Source organism: Pelodiscus sinensis, chromosome 3, assembly GCF_049634645.1.
Source record: "Pelodiscus sinensis isolate JC-2024 chromosome 3, ASM4963464v1, whole genome shotgun sequence".
Classification (NCBI taxonomy): domain Eukaryota; kingdom Metazoa; phylum Chordata; order Testudines; family Trionychidae; genus Pelodiscus; species Pelodiscus sinensis.
In genome coordinates this window covers 138,584,642-138,612,267 of record NC_134713.1, presented here as the reverse complement: position 1 = coordinate 138,612,267, position 27,626 = coordinate 138,584,642, and the positions used below count along the sequence as shown (strand labels likewise).

The window sequence follows — 27,626 nt, the reverse complement described above, 5'->3', positions numbered from 1 at the left end:
GCCCTCTATTCTTCCCCATGCCCACTTCATCTGCCTCCAATCATCGAGGGCAAGGTTTGGCAAAATATGATCTGTGGGCTGAATCCGATCCACCAAGCAGGCAGATCCATCCTTCAAGAGCCTCAGACAGATCCCTGCCTGTCCCGCACCCACTCAGCACTAAGTAAAGCTGGCTGCGGGGTCATGCACGTGTCTCTAAATGTGGAGAGCCTGGGAGAGGTGGTGAGAAATGCTGCTCCCGCCCCCATCAGCTCCCACTGGAGGGTTTCCAGCCTATAGCAACTGCCTGTTTGCAAGACAGGCATCATGTGAAGTGCCCCTTCCCTCTCAACCCCAGGACTCACAGTGTTCAATTCATAGCAGCAAACATGGCCCCTGTAGCTGCTGAGAATACATACAGGAGTGTGAAAGGCAGGGACTCTGGATAAGGAATGTGCTGGGCTGCTGGCTGGGAGCTGCCTAGATAAGGTCTCCCAGCCAGAGCCTGCCTTTGGCACCTCAGCCCTTCCCTCCCATAACACACTGCCCCCCCTACTGGCACCACTATCCCATATAACCAAAATCCTCTACCCCTGCTCCAGACTTTGCACCCCCTCTTATACCACTCCTCAGGTCACAACCCCCTCCCAAACCTTCCACGTCAATCTGCTGTCCCTTGTAACAACCCAAATCACTGCACTCCATTTTAGACTCCTGCCCCCAGGTTACAACCCCTCTCAGACCCTGCACTCCCTCCTCCTATACCCTTTCCCTAGGCCAGAATCATCTCCAACACCCATACCCCTCCCAGACCCTGCACTGCAATCCCAGCTCACAACCCAAACCCCTGAACCCTTACCCTAGGTTACACTCCCCTTCCAGACCCTGCACCCTCTGCTGTACCCCAGGTATCTGCCCCACGTCACAAATCCCCTCCTTCACCCAACCTCTATCCCAGACTCCCGCACCTCCTCCATTAATAGAATGGAAGAGTGCAACCCTTAGCCACTTATCAAATTCTTGGAGTCTCCATCCCCCCAACAGAAATTATTGCCCACCCCTAATCTAGGGTCTGTCCCCTTCCCATCCTCCTACCTTTTTAGGGTCCTGCCCCACCATGTCCTATTCCCTACTATCAGCCTCCTTCTCTAGCTTCCTTCCTCACTGTGTCCATGTCTAAACCACCATGCCTCATGAATTGCTCCCTGCCCTCATGTTACTAGACTCTCCACCCACCTGCCTCAATGTCTTAGTTTTCCCTCACTCTACTTGAGCTTCACCTGCATCCTGAACCTCACTCCATTGCTCTTCTGGTTTCTGGTCTCCACCCAGCCCTAGCCCCCACTCTCACCCCATTTCCAGATTACTAGAGGGATGTGCTGATAATCAGTGCTAAATGGGTATGGTTTGTTAGGTTACCTTGGGCCAAATTCCCAATGCACTTGCAAGCGTGCAATTGAGAGCAACTTTTGGTCTCAAGCTGGTAACAAATATTCATGCATTCTTAACTTTGTCTTTTTCTTTGTAAGGTGTTGATAGATAGTGGTGATATGCGTGACAGGTAGATGCTTAACATACATTAATTCTTTAGTGCAGTACTGAACATTTACTCAGTGCAGTCCATAAAAAACAACAAAGATAGTCTCTACTCTGAGGACCTGGCAGTCTAATGGCATTGGAAATGGAGAATAAAAGCCAATCAAATATTTTCCCCCTATCACTCCATTGTTACCAGTGGAAGTTTGATCTATAATAATTTAGTAGGAAGAATGAACACATTGAGGAGAAAGGCAGTTGGGGCAAGGTCTAGATTCCTGACAGCTGTTTTGGCCATGCCTGGCACAGAATTACAGAAAGCAACAGAATCCCTCAGGTTAACCTACAGGATAACTTTGTCTATAATACTAATCTGTCCAGAATTATTATAATCTGGAAGAATTATTATAAGTATTTTGTGCTTTTATGAATATGTGGATTGTCTTTAATTTATGTGAACTACACACATCCCTCTGAGACTTCCATGGCTATCCTCATAGTTACAGTATGCTGCAGGCTTCCTAACCTTTAATGGTCTAAATGGACCTCAGAATAACTGGTGCATGACCCAACTCCAAGGAAGTCAGTGAGAGTTTTGCTACTGATTTTAATGGGAGCAGGAGCAGGCTCTTGTTATGAAGAAGGCTGGTCCATTGCCTACGTGAAGCTGAGTGACAAGTGAAAAGGAGCAAATTATCCATAAATTTAATATAAAGTCTTGTGCATCTATACATATTTTGAGGCAGAAAAATAAAGTCTCCACTGACAACTTTTGTTCTTTGACCACATGTTTGTGATTTGGAAGGTACCTTTAAATAATCAGTAATCCAATAGGATAGTAGACATTATGATGGGGATGCTAAATGCAGCTTCAAACAGTCTTAATAAGGACAAATGTCTTTCAAGATAAACTTGAAAGAATTTGGAAACCTCAAGAATGCAACATATCTTTTCTCCATTCCCCTCTTGTTAAAAGTAATTCCACTTAAACTACAAATTCAATTTTTTGAACTCTTTAGTTGATCAACTTTTTTTTTAAACTGCTGACAACAACAACAACAAACCTTAGGAGAAAATGACTTATTTCCTGACCTAGTTCTTTTACCACCCCACCTGGTTTCATTCTTCCCAACAGATTTGTTTTTTCGGCCAAAAGGAAAGCTGGCATTGTATAAAAATTTACCATGGAAATAAAAGGTTTATTTATATTTTTGGTTAATAATGACCTATTTAGCCTTTAACAATATACAGGGAATGCACCACCGAGTCATGAATAATAACCAATCTTCCTGATGATTCACAAATTAACAACATTTCCCCAAAGATTAGCACAATTTAAGCCACAGCTTTAAAAACTTCCAGAATATTTTGCCTAGTTCCTCTATTAGTCAAGGTGCGGAAAATCAATTTACAGCCGGAGAAAAGGAATTTAGACAAAAACTGTTTCAATTTGATGTCCAATGCACAGCCCACAGTGAGGGATCCCTGAATCCACCAGTGTGCAGAGTGAGAGTACACCGGGGGAAGGGGAGGGCAGGAGGAATGTCCAGGAAACTCTTATTCTGAGCTATGGATTATTTAATCCTAAACTCTACAAGGTTCATCTTATTCTCACAACTGTGCAGTCCCACTCTGCCTGTCAATGCAGGAGAATATAGCCTCTCTGTCCCATTCCTTTTAAGGTGCCAGGCAGACACCCTTGGGGAAAACACAAAATTCTGCCTGGCCCTTACACATTCTAAGCATGGGAAGAACATCACCTACACTCAAACCTCATCTGTATAAAAACCAGTCATACCCCTTAGTCTTTTCAACAATAGCCATGTGCACAAATACTAAACCATTCATCAATTACAAAAGGTTTTCCATAGTTGCACACTAATTTTTCTTTAACAGCAGATTTAGGGTGCCTATTTACAAAGAAGATAAAATGTCTCAGCTCTTTCCGGACACTCTGTTTGATTGCATTTGTATACCCCACAATCGACCCTATTTCCGCTAGCTCAAAAGAATGTTTCCAGAAAGCTATGAGAGAGTGTGGGGAGGAACTACGAATCTCACTGGAATGAGACATAGCACCACAATGTTTTATTTCATCCAGCATCTTGCAGCCTGATACTGTTGTTATATAAAAGTACCCACTGGCCTACTATATTAGGAAAAGTGTATTATATAGATCTCATATACCCACAGATATTATGAACAAGAGGGAATAAAGGATTAGGAAGCTATGCCTTAATTAACAGTGGCCAAAGCTTTACCAATACATTGCTGTGATCACCTAACACTTGCCTTTTTACTACTTTTGTTTAAACACTGCCTGTCAATTATTTTTGCCACAATTTTATCTCACTGTTGCCTTTTTCATTAAGTATGGCCAAATCTCTGATATTTTTGTTATTATGTAAAGGCAACGTTCTAATCATCCTTATTCAAGCCAATGGGACAACAGACACAACAAGGTACTATCTGATGCAAAGTGACAGAACCAAGGCCTTAATAGCTTCCTTCTCTCAGTGTCATTCTTAATTTCAGTGCTGCCATTATTACATGTGCTCCTGTATTTCTCCAACATTTGCTCCTAGTCACAGTTATGACCATGCAGGCTACATATAACTCCTTCCATCTCTACTCATGCCTCCTGTATTCATCTGCACTGGCCTCTACCTTCTTCCTCCATCACTTGTTCTCTCCACATCCTTCTGTCTCCCTTCATTATTATGGTCTCACAAATTTCACTGCCTTCTTTATTTAAATCTCCCCAGCTCCACATACTATCCCCTCTTTTCACTCTCACAAATTCTCTTTTCAGCTCTGCTTCTCCTACAGGATATGCTGTGACCTTGTGGAGCAAGGCTACAAGCAGAGAACAGGTAGACAGCATGCTAAAGCTGCAGCTACTCCAGTCAGGTGAGCCCATTCTCTTCTGATCAAGCCAATCCAGCCTCCTTCTGAGAGTGCAATAGAACGGCTGGCCCTCTCTCCATTCGATAGTTTGGTCATAATACTGGATGCTCTGTCTTTCATTTTTTCCTTACAAAGCAGAGCTCTCAGATTTCTTACTTCTGCTGCCCTTGCTCTTTATTTTTATTTATTGATTGATCTCTTTTTCTTCCTGAGTGATCCTGTAATACAAAAAGAGAGGGGAAAGGGAGTAGGACAATTGAGGTGGAAGATCTGTACATCTGAGGTGGAGATCAAAAGATCTATGGAAAGAGGGTCTCTTTGGAATCTCATAATCAGAGCTGGAGATTCACAATTCTTTCCCTTCTTAATTCCCATTGGGTAACACCACAGCAATCTGTCCTGCATTCCACTGTCATCAGATAGGAGAAGGGAGAGGGCCATACAACAAACAACTTGTGTTGATTATGTTAAACAAGCAGTCTTACACACGGCAAAATGTTTGGCCCATTTATTTAAAAACAACAAAAAAAGAAGCTTGCACTTCAGTTCTCTTAGTTGATATAGACGTAAGATAAAGTAGAAAGTACACAACATATCTTTATTAAATAATTCATTGATACAAACGTTGTTCTATCCAAGTAGTCTTATTTTATGAACCCAACCAAATTTTGAAAAAGTTTATAACTTTCATTGTGAAAGGTTTATTCCTGCCCTTCCCTTCTACACAATGACGAGCATCACTCAGTACACCATAAAAGTAGCTGCTGCACATGCAAGCACAAGTGTTGTAGTGGTTTTGCAAGACATTCACAATGATATTATATGCCTTTGCATCAGCAGTTTTCTGTGGATAACGAATTCTCTCTGAGACTAACACTGCTTTTTTGTCTGAGTCAGAGAAGTGCACAATAACTAACTGTTTTTGTTCATCTGCGTAAGTGTGTAGCATAGGAATGATCATGCCTGAGTTAGGAAACTGGGGTCTCTGTCAAAAGGTTTTATGAATCACCTTTCTTCTTCCTTGTGTATGTTACTACCATCAAGAGTCTCTGTGTAAGATCCACAGAGGATTTTGGACTGTGGCCATTTTTCCATGTTTAAAACAATGTAAAAACATGCCTAATAGCAGTGTGAGCAATACTGTTATTGTTTCCTGGCAACCAGCTTCAGGGCATTCCAGCAAAAAAGAGCGGCCCAAATTATGAACAGAAGCAATAATGTGGTTTGTGGTGTCTAACAGAAGGGTTTCAATTCTGCTTTGACTTGTCTATCTTGTTTTTTTTTTTAATCTTATTATACTGTAACTCCTCAGATTAATACTTGAAGAGGACCTAAAGCAGTAAGGCCACATTTGTTACCCGATTCTCTTTTCAAAGCTACAAAACAGAAACTGGAATTATTTACTGGTCATCTCAGATGCAGAGTGACATTTTTACCCAATGTCCCAAATAGGAATTTGCACTGAGGGCCAGAATAAAACATGTAGCAAACACCAAGAATACATGGTCAGTTGTTGAACACAACAACTTTCCCCAGAAGACTCACAATACAATCGGATTCAGGTGGTCCATGGAAGGATGAAAGCAGATCTTTAAGATCATCATCATCTTTATGTAAGGGCCTGATCTAGAGATGCCTGTAAGATTGGAATCTCCAGGAATTAAAAATGTATCTTTAATTAAAGAGTATGTCATGTGATTAAATCTCCAGGAATACATCCAACCAAAACTAACAATCCCAGTGATTCAAAACCCATTGACTAAGTAGTTTTTCCACTGATTTTGATAGGCTTTGAATTAGGCCCTAATACATTAGATAACTAAACGTTGGAGTGGTGTATAGAAATGCTAATAATTTGAGGATATGACTGAACCTGTATCAACTTGCCCTTGTCCTTCAGGTTGCAGCAGTGCCTATGGTCAGAAGCAGAATAAAGAGAAGTGGTAGAAGTAGAAGAGCAATTGTAAATATGATTTTTGACTTTATTTTCATACATAGCCATACTGTGCCTCAATAAGGAAGTTGTCATATAACTAAGCACTGCAGCGACCATTTCAGAATTCTTCCCTTTGTAACTTTTTAAATTTAGAAATCCACAAGACAAAAAAGATTTCTTATTTATTCCATATTTTACAATAATAATTTAGAAAGATCTACGTTTATTTTCAGCTTATGTTTGAAGATCAGGATGTCTCTTCATCTCAGTAGATTTTTTCTCAATAAATTACCTTCCTCAATAGGGTACTGAATGTAAGGTGAAATGCACTAAATTGTCCACCATGAAATTGTAAATGGATTTTTTTAAAAAAAAACTGCATATGAGCTTACAAAGCACATTTATCTAACAGTAGATTTACTGAAAAGTAGCAACTGAAAAGTACTAAGGAAGTCAACAAACAGTAAACAGTGACACATGTGGATGAGCCATCAAAGCACGAGTCATCAGGGAGATAACTTGTGAATGTATTCTGTCCTCTCCATACACTGAATCTCCATTAAAATCACCTCATTTCACTTAGAACGAAGCCAAGGAGCAGTTTATTAGTATAAAATCCTCCCTCCCCAAAACAGGTAGACACTTAAATCCTATTTTCACTAGGTATAAAGAGCTGATTCCAGCCCATTTGCCTGCAGTAATCCTTCATCACTGATGATATGTCTACACAGGGATAAAAGAGAACTGGAAAGATGTCGACTTTCACTATCTCGTATGCCCCGAGCTGAGGGCACACAGAGCTGTATGATGCGGGTGCAGGTCAATGGACACTGCTAAGAAACACTTCCAGACACAGATGCATGGCATGTATGTGCAACCCATTAGCAGGTTTATAATATTTCAAGGAAATTATCTTTACATCTCTCCACTTGTTAAGGCTGCCTTAGTTACCATGGGCCATATCCTGGCCCCATTGAAGTCAACTGCAAAATCCCACTGGCTTTAGTGGGAACATAAATTCAACTGGAAAGGACTCAAATGGAACCATAAAACCTTAAATATAACTTAAAAGAGCTTTTCAATTCAGGAAAGAATCTGACTCTGAAGTATAATATGTGGGGTCTATCCAGAGCTAATAGTGAGTGTTGTGTGTCCTGGTGGAAAGTTGGGAACATCCTTTTCCGGCTTGGATTCAGTTCTTCACTGTGTCTGAGTTCTGCTCAGCACAGCACAGGAAAGACAATCAGGAAATTGGTTATGCTCCCTGATTCTGTGTTGACTCAGTCCCAACAAAGATTTTGCAATTTTATCAAAAGAAGTGTTTAAAAAATACCTGTGGAAATTTGCCTTCATTATCCCTTTTTATTTTGTACCTTCTAATTTGCAAATAGCATGAATGTGAAGACTGCCTATTACTGGTATATAGCATGTCTAGTAAGTAATTATAATAATAATTTTGCTGACAGTAATGCCAGGAGCAGAGTACATTTTGTTCAAGAGTTTCTTCATTATCATTTATACATTCATGGATTTCAAAGGCAATACAGAGTCCTTTTGGTCTATACTTCTCTGTAGTTAATTTATAGAACCCAACCATCTCAGCACTAATGTTTATAATATTCAACTCATGCTAGATAGTGTATATTTATTTAACAGCTGTTTTAAAAGAGCAAATTCAACTGAAGTTTTTTTTACAATATGTCCTTTCTGAATTTCTACTAGGTTTATTTGTTTGCTAGTTTATAAACCATCAGGCTTAATGGGGAATTTCCGTAGGTGAGTTTTCTAAGTAGGTGCTATTAGAATCTCAGACTACATCTACACTGGCAGCTTCTTGCACACGAACTCTTTTGTGGAAGAGTTCTTGTGCAAAAACTATTCCACAAGAGAGCGTCTACACTGCCATATGCTTTTGCGCAAGAGATGTGCTTTTGCACAAGAGCATCCATGGCAGTGTAGACGCTCTCTTGTGCAAGAAAGCTCTGATGGCCGTTTTAACCATAAGGGCTTCTTGAGCAAGAAATTAATGTTGTCTGTCTACATTGGCCTCTTCTGGAAGAGCACTTGCACAAGAGGGCTTATTCCTCATGGGGAGAGGAATAACTCTTCCAGAAGAAGCCCTGTTTTACAATGCTGTACTATAAATTTACTTCTGGAAGAACGCTTGTGCAGTGTAGACAGCCAGCAAGTTTTTGCGGAAGAACAACTTTTCTTGCGCAAGAAGCTGCCAGTGTAGACATAGCCTCAGAGTTTTTTATCCCTGAGGATTTCAATGCTAAGGCAAATGACAGTTCTTCTGTGAGGTTATGTACTTTCCAGGGATCAATGTTCTTTCTGGAGATTACCTATCAGTTTGAGGAGAGCTCTCACAAAGCGGGCCATATGCATGGCCTCACCTGTAGGTCTGATCTAAATATTTTTAGTGTGCATTTCACCTATGTAACCATACACTTCACCTTGGAAGCTATTTCCCCTCATTAGATGTATCAAAACCCATGCTGATCTATTTCTATCTAGCCTCCAAAGACTGATAAAATCCAGTGGGTATTTCTACAGTGCCCCTATTGGTGCTGAATCATATTTGTGTCCCCTTTCTAGGTAAGGTGCCAATTAGCTCACCATCAATTATATATATTTGTTTGAGGTGGCTCTAAACTCCTGGATTCTGACTGTGCCCTATTTGCTTCTTGTGCCTAGAGACACTGATGGTTTAATTTGCAATAATTTAAGTATATTATTGATTAGCGAGAAGAAAGCAAGGGAGCTGTCTTACAGTAGGATGACTTCAAACTACAGTATTCTAATAAGGTCATTTTGTTTAAGTATATATAATTACTCCAAAATATGTTAAATGGTATTATTTAGCTTGTAAAGTTGAAAGTTAGGAAATGAAAGATTTATAGTTGACTAAGAAACTTTAATTCTGCCTCCTTATGTATCCTTTGCACTGAATAAGGACAGGGACCTGCAGAAAAAATATGTGATAGTATAATTAAAGATTTCACTATAATGCATACACTAGGGGACAAATTAAAGCAATGTAGGCAGCCTTAAATCTGGAATTTCCTACTTTTGAGTACTTGATTTTGCAACATAATGTTCTTTTAAGATAGGGTTTTTTAATGTAATTTACTAGATTTCTTTAAAGGAGAAAGGATAAAAATAAGTTCTGCTGTGTGCATTTGTAACAATCATTCCATCACACATCATCAGCAGGAACTGAACTGTGGACTTTCAGCATATAGCAGTGGTCCCCAACACGGTGCCTGAGGGCACATGCCGGTGCCGGCCCCGGGCACATGAGCGGCCCCTGCCCAGGGTCACGGCACATGCCAATGCCGGCCCCGGGCGCACGGGCAGCCCCTGTGCGGGGTCGCGGCACATGCCGATGCCAGCCCAGGCGCATGGGCGGCCCCTGCCCGGGATCGTGGCACATGCCAGTGCTGCCCCCGGGCACACAGCACATGCGTGGCTCCGCCCCTGGGCATGTGGCCCGTGAGCAGCCCCGCTCCCGGACGCGCAGCGCATGAGCAGCTCCGCCCCCGGGCGCCCAGCAGCCCCAAAAGGTTGGGGACCACTGGCATACAGTGTCATCACTTGAACTTTAGAACTAATCGCATTGGTTGGTTCAGGAGAACGGTTTTTATCTCAGAGGAAAGATGAAGCACAGCTCCGTTCACATTCTGGGTCCTGGAAGGGTCAATAGAGGGGAACCCAGCAGTTCATGTCTCACTAACGTTTAACATACAAGCAGCATTATATTGAGAGCTCACTGAATGTTTAAACTCCATTGGCATGGCATTCAGAGAACTCTTACGCAGAATTTAGAAGGGTTTTTTTAAGGTTTTAGTATGGTTCCAAATGCAGCAGCAACCACTAAAAAGTCACCTGTTTCATTCTTTGAACTCTTTCATAAAATGTAGAATACTGTACGTTCTAAAAGTGGAAAACCAAACCAAACACCTCCAGTTCAGAGATATTAAGGGCCAAATATTCCACCAGGAAATGCTCATAAAATGTTGTGAAAAATTATTCAATATGGCTCATTTTATATCTGTGGGTTACTTAACTATTTTACTGAAACTGGTCATGCGCAGCTGGACAGATATGGCCCTAAGGTCAAAATCCAAGAACAATGCCCATTTTACATTGCTTCTTTAAGGAAGGTGGAGCCGTGAGGCAGCTGCAGGTGCTTCTGTCAGCCAACCTGGGTAGAGATGTCATGGGTGCTATACTTACCCCACAATCCATTCTGCCAACTGGATTTTTCCCCTATTTACTCCTGATAGCACTGGTCTGAGAGATCAGACATCTTTGTCAATTAATTTCAGGTTTGCCAACATGGGCAACTGCCTCAGGAATAGAATTGGTAGTTCTACTCCAGGGCTACTCAACTTTGGAAGCCGCAGGGGCCACAATGATACTCATTGCACATGACAAGGGCTGAAACCAACGCAAGTGTGGTTGCATATATATGCAAATATACAGCCGCTCCACAAGTTACGAACAAGTTATGGACCAACACTTGGTCCGTAACTCGAAGTGTTCGTAACTCGGATCCCATAGAGTTACATGGCGACCGTGCTGTTCGTAAGTGCGGATCACCATTCGTAACTCGGATCCGCATTTACAACCGCTTTGGTCGTAAGTGCGGATGGTCGTAACTCGGGGAGTGGGTCTATATGCAAATAGCTTATTTAACACTGATGGGCATGAATACAAAAATTAAGGCAAGACTACACAACACACAGGCCCTATTTAAGTCAGTTCTGCTGATATTAATAAAATTTAATATTTACCCTATTTCCACCCATATGACAACACTTTAAATGAGCAATTGACAGTCCAGGAATTTAACTACTAAAATGCATATCAACAGAAAACCATTATATTGACTACTTTTTTTGTTTTGGCTTCACAACAGTCCAGGAATTTAACTACTAAAACATATATCAACCCATACCGCACCGCGGGCCGCATATGGCCCATAGACTGCGTATTAAATAGCCCTGTTCTACTCCTTAGATGCCCCTCTCCTTGCCTCTCTCAAGCTGACTATGGCAAAAGGCAAATTTGTCTCTAAAGTGTGTCTTATACTGCAATAATTTAGGATTTATAAAATGTTATGCCAATTTGACTTCAGATGCCAACAGTGCTGGAATGGAACTACCTAAGGAGTTAATAGAAATCAAATCAGTATAGGACACTAAAGATCAGCAAAATATGCTTTAACTATTGAAAACTGAGGTAATTCTAGTTTCTGATCAACATTAAAATGTGTCTCAAAAGAAAATAAATATTTAAAAATTAGATAATCTCAGAAAAACACTTTTAAACCAGACAAAATGCAGGAAAAACAACTGTAATTTTCTTGACATCAGTGCTGCAAATGTAAAAGGAAAAAAATATTTTCAGCCAAAAACTGTGTCCAAAATGGAATTTAATATTAACTACCACCTGAAATAAAATATTTGGTTTCCTTCATTATTCTTTGATATGACCGTTATCAAGATCATACATGGTTGAAACAAATACATTTTATGAAATGTAAGCATCTTATGAAATTTACATGTATAAGCAAATGAAGTAGACACGATTTGTACTGGATGCAATTCAGACAGAATTTCAAACTATTCCAGAGTGAACTTGTACCCTGTTAGTAGAACTGATCAAGATGAAAAATAGACTTTCTTTGTGGTGTCAAACTCTTTTGGAAAGAACAATTTATACCACACAAGAAGGAGATATATATAATCAGCAGACTAAATTGCATCCAAAAGATTTACCCTACCCTTCCCACATTTATTGGCTTTCAACCAAAGTAGCAGGTGTCTATGCTTTCAAAATGAAAGCAGAAATTATGAGAATTAGTTTTTACTCACAGAATCATTTGTTTGACACTCTATTGTTACATTTGAATTCCTGTATAGCCGCAGCTCACATTTATCTGGCTATTATTTTATCTTATATTTTAAAAAGTTATTTAAAGATAGGTAGAGGTTTTCTTTTAAATCATATCTAGCAACAGATTTCAAAAATTTAAGTTGAGAGAAAAGTTTGGGTATTTTTATGGTTACTTATCGGACCTCACCCTATGCCTTCTTGGTCAACTGAATGTTTACCATATTGCCAACGTTATTCCTCCAAGTGATTTAATTAAGTAGAACTCCTACAAAACACGTCTACTTAACTAAATTGCTACAGTCAAGTAATTTAATTATTTTTTTCTTAAGATATCACATTTTGAAAGATGCAGCAGTTTTCTGAGCTCAGAATCCACTCTATAATTTAGAAGCCAACTCATGCAGCTGGTCACATTCTGGATCTGTGTTGGGATTGGAGAATAGGGAATTGGAATTACATTTACTTCATGATGCATCTTGTCAGGCTAGGTGACCTATTTTACTTATCAGGCTCCAAAGATTAATAGTTCCAGAGGGTTTCCAGTGGGCTCAGAGAGAAAGTTGTTTGCTCAAATAGGCCATTCTTTCAGAGATTTCATAGGCCTTTATAACACCCTTTTGCCTTCACCATCAGTGAGCTTTCTATTAGGCATCCTTTTTTTTCCAGCATTGCTCTCACAGGTCACTCCACTTTATGGAAGACATGCAACAAATGAAGTGAGAGGGAAGACAGCTAGGGTATTGATACAGGAAGTGCTGTTTGCTAGGATTGCCAGTTGATATTAAGAGGAGAAGTAAAGAGCTTCATGGAGGAAGCCATTTGCAGAGCACAAGAAATTTTACTGGCTCTATGCATGTATTATACTCCATATTCTTGGTTGCCATCTACTAACATCTTATCTATTAGCCATTTACATATATACTAACACAGAGTATTCATGCAGTAGTTTCAGAATAATTTTGCTATGTATTATTAATTATTATTCAGCCACAAAGGAATCAAATAAACAGTAATTTTCCTCCACATAATAGCATCTGAAAAATCTCAGACAGCTGATTTGTTTGGTGTTAACTCTGGGTTTCTTGCATATTGATAAAGACCAGCAAGGAAAGACTGGGTCCATTACTGCTGGAGATTGTTAACACCTCCCTTTGAAAGGGCAGACTGCCAACTGCCTTGAAGTTCAGTCTTTGCTGTAGGCACAGCGAGGAAAGGTTTTGTGGGTAGTTTATTTTATCACTTAAAATTATGATTTGGTTATGTTAATTTCAGTTTTGTTGTTTAAAATGGGTAGTTACTCTTGTGTGACTTGAAATTTTAATTAACTGTAAGTGCATCCAAAACTGTAGATAGGCTTTTGTTTGCATCTAAATATAAATATCTAAACAAACTAAAATGGAATTACAGAGTAGCTAAATAAACAGATCTGCATTCAGAATCTATATTCACAGCTTTTCAACTCCTCTCACTGGTATAAGGCTCTTATCTTTCTAAATTCATGGCAGAAATAGTTTTTCTCTACCACAATACACAACATATAATGAAGTCAAGTTTAGGCAGAGGAAGTTTGTGGGGAATAGAAGATAAGGACCTTACTTCCTCAAATAGACTATATGACCTTTTAACTCAAGGAACATTTCTTCAGCTCAAGACAGCAGACACTTTGTAATGCCTAATGCATTATTCATCACATTCTCCAACCTTTAAGACAGAACTTGTCCTTGAGCTGACTATATGATGGGATGTGAGCCAAGGCAAAAAGTTGGGCACCTATACAACCATGAACTAGAAACTCTCCTTACTGTGCAAAAGTCTATAAACATGTAATAAATTAAACATTAAAAAATCACTGATGAGAATGCAATCCTGAGTGCAGGAATGGACCTCACCGTTTATATTGGCTATACTCTATTATATCAAAATCTAGCAGAATTCACAGAGCATTTATTTATCTGAGAAGAAGCCATGATAATAGAAATAGTATTACATAATTCCAGAGGTGAGTCCGATTCAATTTTTTTTTTATGAACAGGAAGTCATACTAAATGTAGAATGTCTTGCTTGCATGCAAATTATCTTATTCTTTATTATTCTGACTTATCTGTTTTGACATGTTAGCACTATCCAGACGTCATACCAAAATATTTCCAACATTTGAAACTACATTTTCTCTATGCTATTTGGTTACAGTTTTACTCACAATGGAAAGGTGATGCGAGTTGATCCTGGCCCATTCTTAGAGGCAAAGTACCATCAGCAGATTGTTCTCCTGAAATCACTTTCTTTGTTGGATAATATTTGGGTTTGAACCCATATTCTTGTGTCTGGCCATGATGAAGATTCATCATCAAAGTCTGAGATGAAAGGGGTATCATTCTGTTTGATGGAAACAAAAAGATTAAATTAATAAATTGATCGAGGCAACACTAAAATAAATACACATTACAGTAAAAGACAGAGAGAGAAAAGAAGAAAAAACTATTGATCACACATTCGTGTTCATGTTAGGTCTCAAAATAAAGTTTGGAAAGCTTATTGGATGAAAGCCTTTGGCTTAGAAATACAGCAACTGAGTTTCAATACTTTCCACTTGATCATGCCTCGAGCATTCGCCTGGCCTTGTCAGTCAAAGGATATCTACGAAACTTGTAGCATATGTCAACACTACACAGAAGATCAAAGGTGCTGTTGTCGATCTTCCAGGGTTCGAATTAGTGGGTCTAGTGAAGACACTAGTGAAGACTGAGAGGGGTGCTCTGGTCAATGCCGATAGTCCTGCTTCCATGAGGAGTAAGGGAAGTTAAAGGGAGCATGTTCTCCCTTTGATTTCCTGCAGCGTGGACAGTGCCAAAAGTCGATTTAAGGTACTTCAGCTTCAGCTACACAATTAACGTGGTTGAAGTTGTGTCTCTCAATTCAACCTTATCCCATATCCTAATAAGTACTGACATCATTTAACAGATTACCAAAACTATATGTAGGTAGGGGGAATCTCTCCTCAGAACTCCAAGTCAGAACACAATTTTATTAAAAACACAAAATTTCCAGAGTGGATCAGACAAGCAGAAATGCATTTAGGTCATTCTCTTGTTTCCTGCAATGGCTGGTACCAAGTACTTCATCTGAAGATACAAGAAATACTGTAGTAAACATAATGAAATAAACTTGCTTGTTAGGGAACTTTCTTCCTTGGTCAGTTAATGATTGACTTATGAGCTAAAGTATTTGGTTTTACAATCACTTATACATTTTTATCCTCTTTAATGCACCTTTTTACTTAAACCAGGTCAAATCTGACCCATGGTGACTAGTCCAGTGGCAATATGAAAGAAACTTATTCAGCGAGCCCTACTTTTTAATATGGATTAATAGTGAAAACAACAACACATCTCAAAGAACAACAGTTATGAAAGTTAAGTAACCGTTTTTTCTTCTTTGAGTGATTGTTCACGTCCATTCTATGTAGGTGACTCCAAAGGAGAAGCCCCAGGAGGTGGGATTGGAGTTCTAATCTTCAACCGAGTGGAAGACAGCACTATCAAGAGCTGCCTCCTCCCTAGCGAGGTGAGCCAGAGCATAATGGTTGGGAAAGGTATGAATTGAAAACTATGTGGCAGCCCTACAGGTGTCCAAAACAGGGATCTGAAATAGGGATCTGAGCCACAAAGGCCATAGAGGAGGCCTGCACCCTGGAGTGGGCCATGAGAAGAGGGGCTGGGACTCCAGCAGGACTATAGCACTCCTTGATGCAGGAAATTTTCCATGAAGAAATTCTCTGGGCAGAGACTGGCTGGCCCTTGAGCCTCTCCGCAATTACCACAAACAACTATGAGGACATATGAAAGGGTTATGTCCTGTCTAAAAAACAAGCCAATGCTCTCCTAACATCTTGGGTACGTCTAGACTACCGGGTTTCTGTCGACAAAACTTCTGTTGACAAAGAGCGTCCAGACACATTGAGTTCTGTCGACAAAGCAAGCTGCTTTGTCGACAGAACCCTGTAGTCTAGACGCAACCCTACAGGTAATAACACCTTCTGTCGACAGAACTCTGTCGACAGAAGGTGTTATGCCTCATAAAATGAGGTATACCAGCGTCGACAAAACTGCTGAGTTCTGTCGACATAATGTCGACAGAACTCAGCGGTAGTGTAGACGCTGGTATAGTTTTGTTGACAAAGTGGACTTTTGTCGACAAAACTCAGTAGTCTAGAAACACCCCTAGAGTGTGTAAAGCCAGTTCTTTACTAGAACCATGGGACTTGGGGTAAAAAAATGGGAGAAAAATATCCTGAGACACATGAAATTGAGATACCACCTTTCGCAGGAAGGAAAGATGGGGGTGTAGCCTGACCTTATCCTTGAAAAAGACTGCATGGGGGGGGTCTAAGGTAAGGGGCCTTAACTCTGACACCCAACGTAATAACCACAAGGAACAACACCTTCTAAGATGTGTAATAGTGAACACGTTGCCATAGGCTCGAAGGGGGGCCCTGTCTGGACCAAGTTAACGTCCCACTGGGGGACAGGTTGTCGGACATGTGGGTAAAGCCTGCCCAGCCTCTTCAGAAACTGATGGACCTCTTGGTGCGCAAAGAGCATCGTGCCCCAGGAGCCCAAGTGAAAAGCAGAAATAGCCATGAGGTGAAACCTGATTGATGAAGAGGGCCCTGCTTTCAGTTCCCTCTACTCTATTCACCCTGCTCCTCTGATTAGAAAGCCAACTTCCTTCATTCTTCTCTCTTCCACCTTTAACTTTTTTGCCCTTCTTCTTCACCGTGTATGTCTCTCCATTTCCTAACCCTGGCTTGCTTCCCCTTTTACTGCTCCCGCATTGCTGCACAATTAGGCAGCATCTCTCATACACTTTGGACTTCTTCCACTACAAAATTATTCCCTCCTTCTACCAAACAGCATTATTTTATCAACCTGGTCATCTCATCCACAATCCCAGTTGCAGTGTCCTATAAAGGTCAGTGGGTTATTTCACATCACCACTTTACAGATCCCTGATAATGACACATTCTTGAAGCAGGTAGAGGAAGTTGCTAGTACCCCTTTGAATTTTTGTGGGAGAACTGCAGCTGGCAGCCGGCAATACAGCACAGAAAACTATCTTAACTACTTTGAAATTCTTTGTAAAGGTTAAGACATTTATTCACAACACGCAGCAATGGCTATAAACAAATGAGGCAAGAGCCGCAATAAGCGAAGTCCTGGCTACTTATAATATGTGTGATTTATTTTCTCCCTTTGTTGTGTGTGGCTCCCAGAAGAAAACTGATAAGTTGATTTATTTATTGAGATAAAATCCGAGACAGCCTTAGAAGTAAACTTCAGGTGGAGTCTGCAAACTACCATGTTCTTCTGAAATCTCTTATAGAGAGGTTGGCCATGTGTAGATGTATGCTTTGTCTTAACTGACTCAGTCTCATGGTCAATAATAAGGTCAATTTATGAAATGTTTTCACCTTGTATATCTGTTCTCCCATTTAGTTTGTGTTGCCCAAGTCACCAAATGGTTATAATTCCTTCAGAAAAATTTGCCATCACTGATCATGAGCGAGGTGAAACTTCTTGGATCACTGTAGCTTTGAATAATGAGCAGTGCCCATCTTACCAAGTTTTCATCAAGTCTTTATTTTTTTAACTGTGGAAGCAACTTTGCTCCTTTATTAAATGTACTTTCCCCACTCATTTCCTCGCCATTACTCTTCCTCTTTTTGTCCCACATCTTATAATAAAGTATTTTTACATCTGTTGTAAGTTCAGTAAATACATTTCCACACTTCAGCCATGTAGCTCTATAACTGAATACTGCTAAAGATTGACCTTGTTTCGCTTTTTTGAGCAAGTTCTCCCCTATACATATGCCACATTCAGTTCATAGAATCATAGGACTGGAAGGGACCTCGAGAGGTCATCGAGTCCAGCCCCCTCCCTCAAGGCAGGACCAAGCTCCGTCTACACCATCCCCGACAGATGTCTATCTAACCTGTCCTTAAATATCTCCAGAGAGGGAGATTCTACCACCTCCCTTGGCAATTTATTCCAATATTTGACCACCCTGACAGTTAGGAATTTTTTCCTAATGTCCAATCTAAACCTCCCTTGCTGCACTTTAAGCCCATTACTCCTTGTCCTGTCCTCAGAAATGAAGAGAAACAAATTTTCTCCTTCCTCCTTGTGACACCCTTTTAGATATTTGAAAACCGCTATCATGTCCCCCTTTAATCTTCTTTTTTCCAAACTAAAGAAGCCCAGTTCATGAAGCCTGGCTTCATAGGTCATGTTCTCTAGACCTTTAATCATTCTTGTCGCTCTTCTCTGTACTCTTTCCAATTTCTCCACATCTTTCTTGAAATGTGGCGCCCAGAACTGGACACAGTACTCCAGCTGAGGCCTAACTAGTGCAGAGTAGAGCGGTAGAATGACTTCATGAGTTTTGCTTACAACACACCTGTTGATACAACCTAGAATCAGATTTGCTTTTTTTGCAACAGCATCACACTGTTGACTCATATTCAACTTGTGGTCCACTATGACCCCTAGATCCCTTTCCGTTCCTATTCCATTGTCTTTAAAGTATCTGGGACTAGATGTTGTACAATGGATGTTGTACATTTTAGCAAAATCCAGCATTCCCAATTTTCGAACTGTGGTCTGTTGTCCATTATTACTGATTTTGGAATTCTAGGACATGCAAAAACAGATTTAATGTGCCTGCAACTGTTGCTGCTCTGGTGGTATTTTCAAACATGACTATTCCTGGGAAAGAGGTAAGTAGGTCCATTATAACCAGGCAAGTATGTCTTACAGGTTACACATTTAAATTCCTACTTTGCTGAATATTTTCCTACTTTTTAGGCAATATCACCAGTTCTTTTTACTGAGAATCTTCTGTACCACATATACAGAAGTGCTTCATCCAGATATTAAGCTGTGCACTGTCAGATGAACCACATGCTCTTGAGGAAATGTCTGCCATTACTAAGTGAGATGCAGGGAGGAACTCTAGATTCACACCATACTTCTGTATTTATAAAAGTAGTTACGGCATCTTTGGTGTACTTCTCCAAGTCCCTTTTTGTGTATTGCAATCACTGGTTTGTGATCAGTTTCTGCACTGATGCCACAACCAGAAAGTTGTGAAATACCATATACCCATATTCCAGACCTAGTGTCACTTTGACAATTAGTATATGCATCTATTCTGTATGGCTGTCACAGCCCTACATGCATATGACACTGATAGTATCATAACAGTGTCAGGTAAATGATCAGCTATCTCAACACTCTTTTGGAGGCAGCTGTTTGATGTCTTTAAGTGGCTTAAAACTTGGATAACAGAATGTCCTTTAAAATTACAGAACTCTTTCAAGACCTGATATCCATTCCCATTCAATGTCTTAGATGAGTTGTGAGAACTGAATAGTGAGGTATGAGTTCGCTGACGAAATTCAACGTGCCTTCAGCCTTTGAATACCCTTTTTATCTTCAGGTCTCTACATGTTTATTTTTACATGAAATTTTGATTCATCAGGTAAGAGTCCTTTGGAGGTCTTTCTCTATGCCAACTCTTATTTTGAAATTGACATTTGACTTTTTCATTTTAAGGTTATTTCTCTTCAGTCATTCCAAATGGTCAATGTTTGCAGTGTTGTAGTCATATCAGACCCAGGATATTAGTGAGACAAGGTGGGTGAGGTAATATCTTGCATTGGACCAACTTCTGCTGGTGAAAGAGACAAGTTTTCAAACTAAACAGAGCTCATAAGAAGTTGGTCCAATAAAATATATTACCTCATCCATCTTGTCTTTCCCAAATAGCCAATAGTGGTATCGCCCCAAATTATTATGTCACTAGTGTGCACTTTCATGCCTGCTAGGATGCCAGCATCTGGATTAATTGTGTAGTGAAATACTTCTGGAATCAACCATTCCAAAAAGCAGTCTAAAGTAGTAGTATTTGCCAAATGGTGCACTGACAGTGCAGCTCTTACAGCACTCAGTGTCCCAGGGGATCTGCCAAAATCCAGCTGACACCTAATTTACTGAAGCAATTTCCTTGTGCCACATCAGACAACTGTTCACATTTTGTGGGCATGTGGAAGCGTTCTCTTTTTGTTTAACTCCATAGGGTTCATACACAGCCATAGCTCACTTCCTTTCCTCACCTCCTATAACTAAGGAGTGAATCCACCTGACTAGTTTTTATATTATCTGAATTATACCATTTGCTGTTATGTTTTGCAGTTTTAGCCTCTTCGTGTTTATGAAGATTTTCATGTTGTGTGGACCACAGATTCTGCATCTTTTCTTAATTGTGACTTACACGTTACTGGTATGTACCCATTTCCTGTGATTACATCTTCATATGCTATTTATAATTTCATATCTGGTTCTATGTTGTCTCTCTCTGGTATACATCCTGTAAGCATCACAAGCATGTGTAAACCCAAGACTGGAGACTGCCTTTGTGTACCACATCAAACTCTTGTTTTATTAATTTCTTTTTATACTTAAATGTAGTGGAATTGTTGCTCCATTATGGTCTTTCACAGACACTTTTGCCTCTTCCGCTTTTATGTGCACCTCGTGTCTCTCTATTTCAGTTTCTGCTATTATGTTTACTTGTGCCCCAGTGTCTATCATTTGTTCACATTTTAATTAGTCAATCTTTTGCATTTTCAGCCTCCTCCATTGTGTTTAAATACAGCTCTTGCTTTTTACTTGAAACCTTTTTGCACTTAATATATGCACTTTTATTTTTGCTTTCTCTGAACTTTTTAGCATGAACCCAACCATTATAACTATTTCTACATTTTTGACAGAATGTAGGGCATTTCCTTTACTGACGATGGTTGCCACATTCCTGGAATTGTTTCTTGCTTTCCATGTTTTGGTCCTTGGCCAATTTAATTTCTGTTAACTTTTCCCTGGCTGGTTTAGCTGGTGTTCTCATAGTCAAATGCTCTGTGCCTTTCTCTAGGCTTTTTATTGGTGGTTTTTGCTGGTTGGCATATACATATTGTCCTCTCTTCTTTATCTATCTATCTTTAATAACTACTGACAAATGCATATATTGTTATACCCCAGGACAATCTGGTCTTTAATCAGAGAGCTTTAATATTCCATACTCACATGTCTAACTTTTTAGTTTTAAGTCCATAACAAACAGCTCTCTCTGTCAAATAATACTGTGCTAGGAACACAATGCACCTCAAACATTTTCATTATATCTGCAAAAGCTTTCTTTACCTCTCTTTCCCCCACCATCTCTGTATGGAATGTGTTGTACACATCAAGGGCTTCTGTACCTCTCACCGTTCACAGAAGAGCAATCTTTTGCTCATCCTCTAATTTATGCACCTGTGGCCTTCCTATATAGCTCAGATTAATGTATTCAGCATACCCCCTGATTCTCAGGACTGGTGGGCAGTTACATGGAGTTGCACCGGCTCTGTAGCAGCCATTTCAATTTTACTTCTCTCACTGGATCTTACTGCATGCTGTTCCTTCCACTTCTAGTAACACATCCTATCCTAGACCTGAATTAAACTAGTTGAGAAAGAGTGAGTTTGAAACTTGGTAGAAATGGCAAGTTAAACACTCGCTGCGGTTCATTCTTACTGCCAGGCATGAGAAGAGGAAACTGAGCCAGGATGGCAGCTGCTCCATACTTTCTTCTTTTATATGCGAGCATTAGGTGGTGTAGGGGGCATGCACAGCCCCAGTGAACACTGCTATTAAAAAAAAAAATCCAACCTTGTGTACATGAGGTGCATGGACACTAGGGATGTGAAATCCCATTTAATTATGTAACTGGTTAAATGTTAAGTTTAACCAGGTAACTGATTAAATGAGGGGATTTTGGCAGGGGATGCGCAGCTGGGCTGGAGCGCTTCCACCGCCACTACCACAGGGCGAGGGCTGCTCCTGTCTGGCTGCTTCCGGCCCCTTGAGGTTCTGCCAGCTCTCAGCCCATGCGAGGCCAGAAGTGGCAGCACACACGGGAGTCTTACGGTGCTAAAGTACCTGTTAGCACTCTTAATGCACACCTAACAGTGGGATCCACACTGGCACACAGTCTTCCTACTCACAAACTCTGAAGTCTTTCATTTGTTTATTGCCTCTAAACAAAGCCCTCCTCAAAATTAATGTACCATGACACCTGTGAGAAATCAACCAATTAGCAAAAGAAAAGTTAAGTGATGGCTGAAGATAACCAGCTCTTCTGTTAAGTATTTATGTATATAAAAATGGTATCTGCTTTATTTGTTTCCTACTCTCCCTGCTCCCATCTTTAAAACACTGGCTGTCTTCTCTAAGGGTATGTCTACACTACAAAGTTAGTTCGAACTAACGGATGTTAGTTCGAACTAACTTTCATAGGCGCTACATTAGCGCTCCGTTAGTTCGAATTTAATTCAAACTAACGGAGCGCTTAGTTCGAACTAGGTAATCCTCATTCCACGAGGATTAAGCCTAGTTCGAACTAGCTAGTTCGAATTAAGGGGTGTGTAGCTGGCCAACACCAGGGAAACTCTACTGCCCCCCTCCTGGCCCTGGACCCCATAAAGGGGCACGGGCTGGCTACGGTGCCCGTGCCAGGTGCAAGCCTGCCAGCACCCAGCCAGCAGACCCTGCATCTGGCACGGATCGAGCCACCCACCCGATGCCCCCCAGCACTCCCCCTCTTCCCGGGACCAGGCTGGCGGCTCCCGGGAGCTTGCCCGGGACCACAAGAGGCGGGCACCCACCTGGGCTAGTGCGGACATCGTGGACCTTGTCCACGATCTCCGCACTAGGCACAGGAAAGTGGCCGGCTTGGGCAGGATAGCTGCCAGCCTGGCCACCCAGGAGCAGGTGTGCAAGAGAATCAAGGGGGTCCACTGAGACCCCGGACCCTGAGCCCTGAGCTTACAATGGCCATCCTGGGTCAGACCAAAGGTCCATATAGCCCAGTAGCCTGTCTGCCGACAGCGGCCAACGCTAGGGACCCTGGAGGGGATGGACCGAAGACAGTGACCAAGCCATTTGTCTTGTGCCATCCCTCTCCAGCCTTCCACAAACCTTGGGCAGGGACACCACTCCTACCCCCTGGCTAATAGTACTCCATGGACCCAACCTCCATCACTTGATCTCACTTCCCTTTAAACTCTGTTCCAGTTCTAGCCTTCACAGCCTCCGGCAGCAAGGAGTTCCACAGGTTGACTCGTTGCTTTGTGAAGAACAACTTTCTGTTACTAGTTTGAAGCCTGCTACCCATTCTTTTCCTTTGGTGTCCTCTAGTCCTTCTTTATGGGAACTAATGAAGAACTTTTTTGTATGCACCGTCTCCACCCAACTCCTGCTTTTAGAGACCTCTATCCTGTCCCCCCTCCGTCTCCTCTTTTCTAAGCTGAAAAGTCCCAGTCTCTTTAGCCTCTCTTCATATGGGACCTGTTCCCAACCCCTGATCATTTTAGTTGCCCTCCCCTCTCCCAGCCTCTCTCTTCCCCTCTCCCACCTCCTTTTCCCAGTCTCCCCCAGTTTTGTTCAATAAAGACAGATTCCATTTTGGAAGACACGTTATCTTTATTTTGTACATCAAGAAGAGGGGCTAGGGAAGGGTAAGTGGAAGGAGGTGAGGGAGGAATGGGGCACGAGCCCCCGATGGGGAGGACTGGGCTGGCTCTGCGGGCTTCTGGGATTGGAAGCTCTCCTGCAGCCCCCCAATTACCTCCTCTCCCCAGATGGCAGCCTGCGGCAAGTGCAGCCGGGCTGATGGCCGAGTGCTGTGATGTGCCCAGTGTGGGCACTCAGGGCACTCCAAGCCAGGACTGCTTTGCAAGCGGGGAACACCTGAGAACTGTCTGTCCGGGGTGGGGGTCGGGACCCTTTAAGCACAGCCCTCGGCTAGTCTGAGACAGCATCTCCACGCTCTAAGTCCTCCTCTGATGTCCTCCTGCCGGCACTACTTCCGGCCATCCTTAACCCCGCTTCAGGGTCCACTTAATGTGGACGCGCTAGTTCGAATTAGCAAAACGCTAATTCGAACTAGTTTTTAGTTCTAGATGCGTTAGTTCGAATTAGCTTAGTTCGAATTAACTAATTCGAACTAAGTTAGTTCGAATTAACGTTGTAGTTTAGACGTACCCTATGTTCGTTGAGACAGGTACTGACTTACTTAGAGTAACAGCTCAGTAGAGCTTGTGAGCATTACTGCAATGTAAGTGTTAAATACTGTACTATAATATCTGCTATTTTGCAAGATTAAAATTAAGACGTGCATAAATCAAGGATGATTTTTGAAATCAGATTTAATTTCACATAGATTATAGTGCAATATGTGCAAGTAAGACTAAATAAATTGTCAAAGGGGTTATTAACTTAAACACATTTGACTAATAGGACTCCTTTGCTGAAGTGTACATGAACAGATGTCTCTTTGTGCTTCCTCTCCCTTCAATGCATCCATACAATACCTCAAATATTAATGAGGCTATGAAATAATATCAAGGGAGGAATACCTGCATGGAAAACAAAGTTGCCTTACTCTAGTGCATAGCATTCCTGGACTGCTTTTATCAAACAGATCTGGCAGGCAGACATGAAAGCAACAACTTTTGGCATGAAAAGTCCTGTCTAGACTAAATCAAACATCACTCTAAATTCTCCCTTCTTCTAAATTCATGTTATTTACTTTAAGTCTGATTCTTCCATGCTCAGTCCCCATAGATAGTAATAGTCAAAGAAAACTGACTTGCTATAACTATCTTTTCTTATAACCCCAAAGAATAATACCCTCACCTCTCTTGCACACCCATCCCAAAATAAAATGGCACAGTCAATAACAGAAGATTATTTGATCTTTCTTAAATGCTTGTGATAGATAATTAAGAAAATATTCAGACCTTGGATTTCATAAGCATGAAAATACAGCCAATATTTTTCCTTCCATTGAAATAAAAAAATACTGCCATTTGTGCGTCTTGGCCTCTGATAGCTGTTTTCTCCTTCAAACTGCTTATGTGCGTTTAAAATATTGTAGACAACACTTTTAATTTAATAAAATATGGCCTGTTTCACTGGAGTCTTCAAGAACAGGTAGCATTTATAGAAAAAACTTTCCATTCTTCTGTTCAGTCTCATAAAAATTGCATATTAAACCAAAGTGTACAGATGAAATCTTGTCCTTGGGATAAAGTTCAAATATCACAACATATATATTGTGTCATATCTGTACTAGAATAAACATTATGTTAGCATTTTCATTAGAAAAAGTTAGGGGCGGCTGCTGAAATATTTTCTGCCAGGCTAAATTTCACAGTTACAGCACCGGGAAAATTAATCTTTAAACAATATCTGAAAGTTATCATATTAGAAAAAGGATATTTTTAGTTTCAGATTTTTGTGCCCCCTTTAATTCAAAAGTTTAAAAACAAACTGAGATTTTGAACAAAGTGTAAACTAGATTTTATCCGAGACAAAAGGAATTAATATTGTGCATTTTTAATAGAGGTACTTAGTGCAGATAAGCTGCAATGATAAGGAACTCTAAAAGTACATCAACAAACAAAAATTCATTATTCACCACAACTCACTTTAAAGTTCTGTAATGTAAAAGCTCTCTTAATAGGCCATTATAAAATATAAATGTGTACATTACCCATAACTACCCCTTGCACACTAGTTATATGAGTTCAGTTATATGAATATGTATTTTGACACCATCTTAATTCCTCAAACACCCACATGACCTGTCAAAAACCAAGTAAAATTATTTCAGTTTTCTTCAGCTCTACATTTCAAGGCAGAAGCATCTTTGCTGAACAAGAAGAGGATTCACAAACACAACTTAACCTCTTCTCTCTCTGCTTAACTCAGATTTACCTCAATTTTCTGTAATATTGATATCATGCTCAACCCTGAAATATCATCTTCCTTTGTTTTCGGAGGCTGTAAATCTGGGTTATCTCCTCTGCAAAATTTCCCATGTAAAAAGCTCTCTCAAGTCCATCTTCTCTGAAACTGTGCTCGGTACTGTAATTTCCTTAAGTACTATTAAGACTTTTCTCTTTGATCCTCCAAAACCTCAAGCCTGGAGCCTCTAGAATCACTTAAATATGCAGAATACAGTTGTTGACCTGTGCACATGTACAAAGATGTGTAATCATAGAACTCCATCCTCACGAAGCTACACATCAGACAATCTCTCACTACTTTCCTCCCCTTCCTATTTGCGCAACTATCACACATCTCCTTCCTCGCCAATTTCAACATAATTTTATGAAAGCCTATTTCTCTGCAACTTCTGACATGTGTAATAGCCTTCTTGTAGCTTTTTGCCTCATGGAAAGGCCATAGGTAGCCTGCAGCAAGGTGAACTTAACGTTTGTGAGAAGATTCCTGGATTTTGCATCATTGTATTGGAACACACTAGAAATTTGGTGATAGCTTTGGTTAAATGTTTTGAAGTGGAGAGTTTAAATTAAATATGAAAATTAGTGATGCAACCAGTACAGTAATCAGTGTTATTAATTTTATATTATCTTATATTTATTTGAGTGTTCCCACTATCAATCTTCAATTGAGCTAATATTTTTGTACTGAAAAACACTAACTGAATCACTGAAGTTGTTTAAGGGAAAATTACAGCTTTCAGCAACTCAGTAGCAGTGTCTTCTGATAGTTGGGAAGGCAAGAGAGGCAGTTAGTAACTGTGAAATACAAGAAACATCCAGCTAATTTGTTTAAGTGACCAAAAGTGAAACAGCATTAACATTTGGACTGTCATCTTAAAAATTTAGATTTATTGTGAGGATTGGGCTAGTGCAGCATTCAGAGCTATTATACTATAGATACAGGCAGAAGACACTGCATCAGCTAGACTCAGGATATGTCTATACTGCCCATAGTTTAGACTACGGGGATGTGAACAGCAGTGCTCAGCAAAGTGCCATGGCTGTAACTCCCCTGTGTGCCCATGGTAGTAAGGACTACATGGATGCAGACTAGGAGCCTTTTATTTTGTGCTCCTGCCATCCACACGGCAGAGTTACAGTGCAGCACTTCTGTGCACACTGCTCTTTAGACCCTTTTAATATGAATTATAGGGGCAGTGCACACAAGCCTTAAGTTCACATTTTGTAAACTATCTTTGCAGAAAAAATAATGGAGAAGAAATATGTTTTTCTTTTTAAATTAAAGTTCTGATTCCACAGCACGATTGTGAGGCAAAGTGTGAATTCTGCAGCCATGTCCAGCTCATGGACTTTCTGACACTTCTCATCACTGACCTGAAAAATATATCTTTTTCCAGTCTCTATAATTCAATATTCTCTCTCTCCCTCTCTGCACATATTAGTTTTATCACTATT

The 27,626-nt window shown here is 40.6% G+C and overlaps 1 protein-coding gene across 7 annotated transcripts in view; it reads right to left on the bottom strand.

Annotated features, from left to right (window-relative positions):
- LTBP1 (latent transforming growth factor beta binding protein 1) overlaps positions 1-27,626 on the bottom strand; it is a 321,387-nt gene that overhangs the window by 223,511 nt on the left and 70,250 nt on the right. For all 7 annotated transcript variants that reach the window (XM_075924972.1, XM_075924973.1, XM_075924974.1 and 4 more), the window contains exon 4: positions 14,463-14,638. In XM_075924972.1, the coding sequence (XP_075781087.1) occupies positions 14,463-14,638 (176 nt within the window). The remainder of the gene's footprint in view (positions 1-14,462; positions 14,639-27,626) is intronic.